At 42.9% G+C, this 9,311-nt stretch overlaps 1 protein-coding gene across 1 annotated transcript; it reads right to left on the bottom strand.

The window, feature by feature from the left end:
• Positions 1-1,328: 1,328 nt before the first annotated feature.
• Positions 1,329-7,302, bottom strand: LOC118755564 (hemocytin-like; the record flags this gene model as incomplete). The annotated part of the gene is made up of 12 exons (XM_036490391.1): positions 1,329-1,534; positions 1,686-2,169; positions 2,422-2,837; positions 2,906-3,005; positions 3,950-4,260; positions 4,328-4,505; positions 4,563-4,851; positions 4,917-5,396; positions 5,453-5,705; positions 5,766-5,859; positions 5,922-6,186; positions 6,254-7,302. Coding segments are annotated over 12 exons (4,125 nt in total), but the record flags the coding sequence as incomplete, so codon positions are not given.
• Between the last annotated feature and the right edge of the window lie 2,009 nt (positions 7,303-9,311).

Here is a 9,311-nt window from a genome sequence, read left to right as displayed (position 1 = left end):
GAGAATGAGAATGAGAATGAGAATGAGAATGAGAATGAGAATAAGAATGAGAATGAGAATAAGAATGAGAATGAGAATGACAATGACAATGACTATGACAGTGACAATGAGAATGAGAATGAGAATGAGAATGACAATAACAATGACAATGACAATGATTATGAGAATGAGAATGAGAATGAGAATGAGAATGAGTATGAGAAAGGGAATGAGAATAGGAATTGAAATGGGAATGGGAATGGGAATGAGAATGGAAATAAGAATACCAGTGTGAATAGTAGAGAGATTTACAGTGGCATAATGAGTGGGAATAGAATATAGAGGGGGAATGAAACTTAAAGTGGTAATAAGAATGAGAATGGGATTGGCATACAAAATTTGAATGGGAATGAGATTAAGAATGGGAATGAAAATCAGGATGGCAGTAAGCGAGAGGATTGGGACTGAGGATAATGACATAATAAATGAGAAGGGGGAACGGCAATGTGGTTGTGAAAAAATCTGAATAAAATTGGAAATGAGAATGGGAATGAAAATGACAGTGACAGTAAGAGAGAGGAGTGAGAATGAGTTTGATAATAAATATTTAAAATAAGACTGAGAATAAGAGTTAAAATGAGAATAATAACTAGGAAGAGAAAAAAATTGCAATGAGAATGCAAACTAAATCAGAGCCGATAACAAAAAGCGAGATCTTCAAGAAGGATAATCAATATAGCGGCTGTATTCGGGCAAGTATAAAATAGGGCGGGGACTATCCGTGTATTCGGGCAAACGTTCGGATATTCGTGTGTACGGATAAAATCCCCTTATCCGGTTAATATCCATTATATTTTGTAATCCGGTTAATATTCGGATACCCACCGTTAATCTTTTATTTTTTCTTTCAGTTATCCGGTTAATATTCGTTAATTTTTTTATCTGCATATTCGGATTTTAAATTAGATATTCGCTATCCCAATTATTCAGATATTCAAAAACTCCAGGTAGAAACTGCGGCTATTCGGATTTAAATCAGTATAAACTAGCCGTGTATTCGGTAATCGGGGTATTCGTGCATACGAATAAATCCACCAGATGTCCGGTGAATGTTCGTTAATTTTGCCGTCGGCATATCCGGATAGCCGGTTAGTATACATTCATTTTTTTATCCGGATATTCGGATTTTAAATCGAGTTATGCGGATTTTCATAAAATTCGGATAGAACTACCAGCCCTAATATAAACCCCCTTTCATATCACATCCACATAAATACATTCTAGTTCCACTTTTTCTCAACCGAAAAAATTCACCTTTTTGATAAAAATCTACTTCGCTAACCACTTACCACACTGTTGCACCGCACGCCACAAATTCAATTGTATATTGGGATTAATTGTCAAACACTTGGCAACAAAGTCCTGCAGTGCATTGCATTTGCAAGTGTTGTCCTCGCCCGGATGTGCCCGCAGGCACTCACAAGTGGTCTCCATGCATTTGCTGACGAATTGTTTGTAGTTGACCGCTTTGTTGCACTTAACGAACACCGGATGCCTGCCGGGGGCAAAGCAAAATTACATGACATTACTACACAAAATTCAGCAGCGCACTTTGAACGCACATACACATACATAGCTACAACAACTGTATTTTAAACTACAATTACTTCTTGCCATAGCACCACCACCCTCCCCCGCATACTTACTTAATGGCATTGCATAGCGCTAGTGCCTTCTTCTGCAACTCAAATGGACACGCTTGTGGGTAGCACATTTCCTTCGGTATCTTTTTGTCGAACCAGCTGTCGCCAAACTTCACTGTGTTCTGCATTAGACTGCCATCTGGTGTGCGTTTGTCATTGTTTGCTATGCCATCATAGTAGCCACACAGACCATCAACGGTGCGTAAATACTTGGACGAAATGCCAATCTTGATGTAACCGATGTCATCGTAAAGTAACCAATAGCCATGTTTGCGCGAAACCACCAACACAGTGCTGCCCGGCTGAGAGATAACAAAGGCCGCCTTGCAGACGGGTGAATTCATAAGCTGCGACACGGTGTAGTCGAAGCCATTGAAATTCAATTTCATATTAGGCATAATCGTTAGTATGGCCGCTGATTCGATGTCCTTAATGGTGACCATTTTATGGCAAACCTTGCGTGATTCATCTTCGCAGAGGAGGTGGACTGAAATGAAGAGTGAGACATAAAGTTAGAAGAGAGAACTCTAAGAAAAGAGGCGAAAGTCAGTTTTTGGGAGCAATTTTCCTGAAATAGATTGAAAGATATGAACTACTCTCCTGATGGATTTCAAAAGACTAAGAAACTCAGCTCTTTGGAGAATCATAGATGCTGGTCGTCTTTTTTTACTTCCATTTTAGCCGCTGTCCTCTCTACCATCCCTTTTCCGTTCCTTTCAGTCACATTTAATACACTCACCAGTTATCACCCAATTGGAATTCTTGATATCCCGCGCAAGTATATGGCTACAAGTGTCATATTTGAACTCAGTTCCATCAAAGGTTGTGAAGAATTTGCCACTTATTTCACACACATCATCTTTGGTGGGCTTCAGTACGCATGCATACTTGCTGCATTGTCCCGGCTTAGCATTGGACATATCCAATTCTATTTCATAGTTCTCTGGGCACTTAGGCTCCATACAAACAACCGTTTCATTCTTCTGCACCACTTTTGTGGGTATTGGCACACAAGTGAATTCGGCACACTCTTCCTCCTCCACGCCGGCTACTTCTTCTGTTGGCATCATAAGGAATTCTTCAGTTTCGCTTACCAACACTTTGGTCTTAGTCACTTTGAACATATTGCTGCCCATGGCTTCCATGTCGGTGAAACTAATATTAGGAAAGCATAGAAAATTAGTTAAACTGTCTTCGAGTAAAAATCCTCTAGTTTTACTCACGACTTGGCGAACATCTGCGACATTTTACGCTGTTTCTTCTCAAAAACCTTAATCTTCATATTAGGTGGACATTCGGGTTCTGGGCACTTGATGATGACGGCTGTATGAAAGAGATATGTTGTATGAAGTTCAACAAAAAATAACTCAAAAAATATGTTATATTGCCTTTACGAATACTTGTCTAACTGTTCTTACCCAAATATGCACACTTATGAATTTAGTTTTTGTATCGAACTTTTAAAAAAAAATTTCCGTTCATACAGTATATTTTTCTAACGATTCCCATCCAAAAAAAATCGTGTTTACTTTTTATATTTTGAATGTTGAATTATATTAAGATCAAATAAGGAGAACCTAACACTTTTTCTGTACAGCGAAAAACCTTCAAACTGTTCCGACCTAAAATTCGTTTCTAAATTGGCCGGAATTTCTCGATTAATGAAAAAACCTCAATTATTTTGTTGTTAACAAAACTTAATTTTGATTTAACCCTGGTCCTACTTTTTTCCAAAAAATAATGACTTATTTTATTTTATAACAAAATTAGCACATAAGAATATAGTTCCGATAATACTTTCTTCAAAATACTTGAGATAAACTATTACTTTTCCTATACAAAGTTTGTAGAAACCGTTGCCACTGAACCAAGAGTGCCTACGTTCATTCTTATCAGTATTTCCTCAAGGTTTATACATTTTCGTTTCCTAGCCTATGATGACAACTATTCCCACTGACAAGGCCAAGGTAGTAAGCGCATTAACAGTCACTTATGCTTTTTTAGACAGCAAGGGCACTTTTCCAAGTCTCACTTTAATTGAAAAAACTGTTCCCATTATTGAAAAAATACTCACCTTATGCTTAACTAAAATTTTCATTTTACTTTTGAATTTGGAATATTGCTATATATGTATACTGCATTAAAAAACTGTTCCCATCGACAGATCCTAAGCAAGTGTTCGTTATCGGTATTATTAACGAATGTCACGAATTTTTTGCTACATCTACCATTCGTATAAACTATTCCCAGCCCCAAGCCATACTCACTTTCATTCTTATTAACAATTGGTTGCGGCGTCACTTCAAACTTCTTCTCACAAGAATCATCCTCATCATCCGCGCAATCTTGCACGCCATTACACCATAACAGCTCGGGTATGCAGTCACCACTTGACGGACAGATGCGCTGATATTTTGGACAAGGTTCACATTTGCAGAAGCAATCTGGCGTGACCAAGGAGCGTAAGTTAGTCTCCACGCATGGCGGACACTTTTTGGGCTTGCAGTTAGAATGGCCACCCAAAACGCAAACACACTCCTCGCACTGCTTATTCTCGTACTTGGTGCCGATGGGGTAACTACGTATAAGGATTTAAAACATAAATCTGGGAGCGGTTGATTATTTAGCTAGGTAAGGAAACTCACGTGCTATATTCTTCAACGCAGGGACACAGATTACTTTGCACACAGTTCTGACCATCCCAGAATAAACCGTTCTTGCATTTACAAACACCATCTGGTCTTGTAGCGCCTTGAACGCCATCGCAGGCGTGGCATTTCGGCAGCTCGCTTTCAACCTCGGGTTCCTCCTCCTTAACTTCCACTGGAAGAAAGTATCTTAGATTAAAGCATATTTGAAATATATAAGCTAGTCACTCACAGTAAGTCTCGAAACATCCTACAGGCTCTATGCGCATATTTATATTCTTCTCCCAATTGGAAGGCACAATCTTGAAATACTGCGTCAGTATAGGCGAGCGGAAAGTGTTCATCACCTCGCTATTTGAATCATAATTTCCGCGAAATTGTTCTGGTTGACCGTCGAAGAAGAGCACCTTGTTCCAAATCAATTTATTCTTGGAGAACATCACCTTGAAGCTGGTAACCCAGCCATCTGGACCACCTTTCGTGATGAAACCAGAGATATTGCGGGGCGCCAAGAAGTCGAACTATTATGGAAGGAGAAGACAATTAGGCATCCAAGACCCTACGTATATTTTTCACAAACACGCACCTGCACATATTCGTTTGGTGAGTTGGCCACAGGTCGCCAGCCTACAGGGGAGGAGAGCTTGAGCAGATCTATCAATCGTGGCTTCTTGGCCGGTTGTGGCAGTGTCCAGATGCTGCTGGCCTTCACCTGCTTCGGATGCATTTGACCGTTGTCAACACCCATGTGATCCACACACTTGCCTTCACCCTGCCAGATAACCGGTTGCGGTGTAGTCGTCAAAATGAGCTTTTCGAATTTGGACTCAGTTGTGGTTGCCGGTGTGGTAGTTGTACCTGGTTCGCCGCAACCAAGCAGCTCAACCCGCATAGCAATACGGCCATGCCATTTCAGTGGGTAGATGCGTAAGGACTTGGCTTCGACGGGTATGTTGAAGAACGTCTGTTGCGGCGTACGTGAGTCGAGTGGACCGTTGAACTTCTGCGGTGTATCGGACTCATCCACCACATAGTGATAGGACTCGCCGTCGTGGCTGTAGAGTATCTAGAAAAAGGAAAAGATTAATCAAAACGCAGACATCGTTGATTAAGACTACTTACCTTGAAAAGCGTGACGTAGTTATCGAAATCCGGACTACCGGCCATGATGACGCCAAATACTGGCTCAGGTTCGGGGAAGCTTATCTGCAAGTACTGCATCTGGTCATCTATGCCCGGCGACCAGCTACCGATGCTGCTCTTCAGGTTTTGAGGAATTCGTGCCATAAAAGGTGTACTATAGGGGTTGAGGCTGGAACTGGCATTGAAGGCGCTGTCAAGCAGTGGTTCGTCGCCTTGTATCAGAGGTTTGAAACTATAATAACGAGATAAACATGTCAGTTTAAGAGCTCCTAATTTGTATCATGAAACCTACCGTTCCGGCTCGCACTCCAAATGTGGCGCAAGCGTGGGTGGCAGCAACTCTGGCTCGTGTTCTTTTGTGGTAGGTGTAGTGCTCAGGAAGTAGGCTGCTCAAAAGAAAAATCAAGTTGGTAGTGTACGCCCATTCACTAGCTACGAATATACTTACGCAGCTTGGTCGTCTCAGGCAGTTTATTAGGCACACAAGTGTATGCATTGTCTATGCACTGACAGACCTCATCTTCGCCGAAGACCGGCATATGTGGCTGCACGTACTTCTCCGATTTATCCATACACGGACACTCGTCCATTTCCACGCAAGTTACCTCATCCCGCCAGTACTTACCCAGCGACCAGCAATCCGGTCGCTGCTTATCTACACAGCCAGGTTTGCAGTGTTCGCCCTTCTTGCAAAGACCACGCTTGCGCAGAACCTATAGAAGGCAGTGAAAACTCAACAATCAGGAGTGCTGTAAATTAACTTTCTTGCTGCATACTCACCGAACCGTAGAAGTCGCAAGTGAATTCACACTGATTGGCACACTCGACCATCACCTGTCCCTCGGCGCATTCGCTTGGCACTTCGACCTCCGCGCCAGGTATTGGCTTTCCACAGCTTGGTTTGATCTGCTGCACGGTCGCTATGTGATCACATACATACACAGTTGGATTGAACATCATGTATTCACCGCACGTCTTCTCCACGTACGTCCAACCACTGCCGTCATTAGTTGGCTGACAGTGCAGGAATTTATGACAGTCTCCTGGATATTCCTTGTATTCCGCAATCATCGAATCGCATGGCTGTCCGATTTGTGGACGCTCAGTTGGCGTTGGTGGCGTCACCGGCTCCTCATCGCACTGACAGAAGACGCGTATTTCATAATCGTGACATTTTCCTTGGCAAACAAGCCCCTCCTGCAGATCGCAGCGCACATTCTCATCCATATAGTCGGGCGATTCGTGAGTATCCACTACGCGACATTCAACTTCTTTCATATACTTCTTCTGACACGTGCCATAAATGCTCTCCATGCGATCGTAGCGTGGCAGCTTTTCCTCATCGTTTAGATGTATAAGCTTGCCTGATGTATCGGCGTCCTTATCGAACCAGCGTGTCCAACCGCGCACACACTTCGGTTGTGTATCGGTGCCCATTGGATGCTGTGTGGTGCTATCGACCACCAAATTGACTGGCCGCTCCGTCGTCGTTGGCTCCCTACACTTCACGCCGCTGCATACTTCTTTTTTCTTAGAGCAGCGACACGTAGCGCAAGCATCTGCATATGTGACATCACCTTCATAGTAGGTCTTGCCGTCGCGCAACATGCACACTGGCTTGCAATCAGCCTTCGGTACACACTCTTTGTAGGTGTCGTTGAGATAGATCTTGTCCTCTTCGCAGGGCTTAATAAAGCAGCCTTCAAGGCAGTTCTCCTGATTGCACATGCGTTCGGCCATGCCCTGGTCGAGGAAATTATCACAGGTCTCGACGGCACAGGCGGGCGTGCAAGCTTGGTACTCAGCGCAGTGGGGGTCGCATTGCATGGCTGAAAAGAAGAGTAGGGTAGATAATAAATGGTTGATAGCTTGGGATTTAAAAACCAATTAAGATTCAGATTTGACTTTTTTTTACTCTAACATCTGTGCTTCTGAGAGAAGGAAAAGTAAGCTGGCTAATTTTTTATCCGTTGTCTGGATCTTTAGTTTCCAAAACACTTTAGCATAGTGAGGGATATGCAGGCTCCAAACGAACGTAACCATCAGTATTGTGGGAATGGGAGGGCTGAAGTTCTTTCTGTAGACGCTCGTATTCTGGGCGAATTTTCGCCGTATCGGAAGTCGCTCGAAGACATAGAGGCGGGATTGCAAAAGCTTTCCCTCAAAATCGTTTACTACCTACGTTGTTCAAAGGACTTATTCAACGCAAGAAAATCCCTTGAACGCTGGCGGTCTTATCTCGACCAGAGTGACCTTAAGGTTTTACATAGGTTTCACCAAGTTGAGACCATATCGATCTGTCCAGAAAAGGTTTCACATGGAGACAGAGTTGCTCCAACCCTACCTCTTTTCGAGGTGATACCGACTTGAGGCTACCTTTTTCACCAACTCATCCGCAATGCCATTTTCAGCAATGTGAGTATGGGCTAGTAGCCATATATCCCTTCCACGACTTCTTAAGTCTGACTGACCACAATCAATCGCAATTGAATACTGGTTAGTGTTTTCCTCTCCTAGCTTTGAGCACACTGTAGATGGGACTGAGGAATTTATAGCCACAGATGTTTACCTCTTTTCGCATAGTAGATGTTTACCTCTTTCGCCGACGTCATTCAGGTGAGAAGCCCATTGAGTTCTCTTAGAACTCATGGAGAACTGGCGGGAAAACTCCCGCCCCGGACCCTGACATCAAGTTTAGGCCCATCCAAATAGAAACTCATCAAGTAATCCTTTTAATTACTGTCTCCCATCCACTTATCTCAAGAGAAGAGATGAGTGGAGAAAAATCTCATTGCTAGCCACGCAGTGATCCGTGCTATTGAAGCCTACAAAAAATTCTACAGTGTCCAAATTCTGAGTCAGTTAATATCCCAGAGCTCCTAAGTCTGTCCGGAGGCGTTGCTATAGCAGCCCTGCCTACAATATAGACGGGGACTATATTAAGCAAGACGTTAAGTGCCAAAGTGGTATCCACTGATGGCTATTGTACTCGCTCGAAGCCTCTGAATAGAGTAGTCGTCTCTGGCCAAATACTCCAAACATACAAAGCGTACAAAAGCAAAAAAGAACCTTAGAGGATAGGCCCCAACCCTTACCAGTTGCCCCTCTACAGCATTATAGAGCCACATACATGTGCTTTCAGGGTTCTATCTTCAATGTTACGCTCTTATAACAGCTTCCATTCAAATCCGAATACTTGGCAATTTAAAAAAATTTCAAGAGAATCCTCCAACTGAAGGAAATGTCGAGTGGCGTCTTACGAGTTTCATCTTACTAGGGTTTACAGCGAATCCAAAAATTTACGCCTAACTAAAATTAGAGCATCATCCGGCTGAACATTACTCAGCATCCTTTACTCGTTAGTTCCTCTAATAGTCATTAGTCATAATAGTTGTACTATAATCCCAAAAATGTTTGAGAGAACAACTTCCCCTCGGCGTGCCATGTTTACTCTACACTACCCCCCGGGACCCACTCATCTGCGATATTTACTAATCGTGCAGTCGGTCAGCAATCGTGCGGTTGTGCCGATCTCGCTTTCCTAGGAAGGACAATTTCTTCGAAAGTACAGGGTTAAAAAATTTCTCAATATATCAACAAAGGCACCCACAGTGAAATCTTTGCGCATGAGGACTTCCTCCATCGACTTCACGAGTGTGAGCAGGTCGGTCTCGGCCGAACTACCTTGGATGTGCGCCTATTGAGCTCCTCACATGCGATCTCGAAGTATCACTTTAATAATACATACATAAACAGCCCCCTTCGGAATGAACGCAACGACCCTCCAAACTCAGTCGATATTGGATTCCAAGACTTCAAAAACTCAATCATTCTATCC

The sequence above is a fragment of the Rhagoletis pomonella genome, unplaced genomic scaffold, assembly GCF_013731165.1.
Source record: "Rhagoletis pomonella isolate Grant_MI unplaced genomic scaffold, Rhpom_1.0 Rhpom_scaffold_06607, whole genome shotgun sequence".
Taxonomy (NCBI): domain Eukaryota; kingdom Metazoa; phylum Arthropoda; class Insecta; order Diptera; family Tephritidae; genus Rhagoletis; species Rhagoletis pomonella.
The sequence above is the reverse complement of the archived record's forward strand: the minus strand, read 5'-3'. Positions and strand labels throughout refer to the sequence as shown.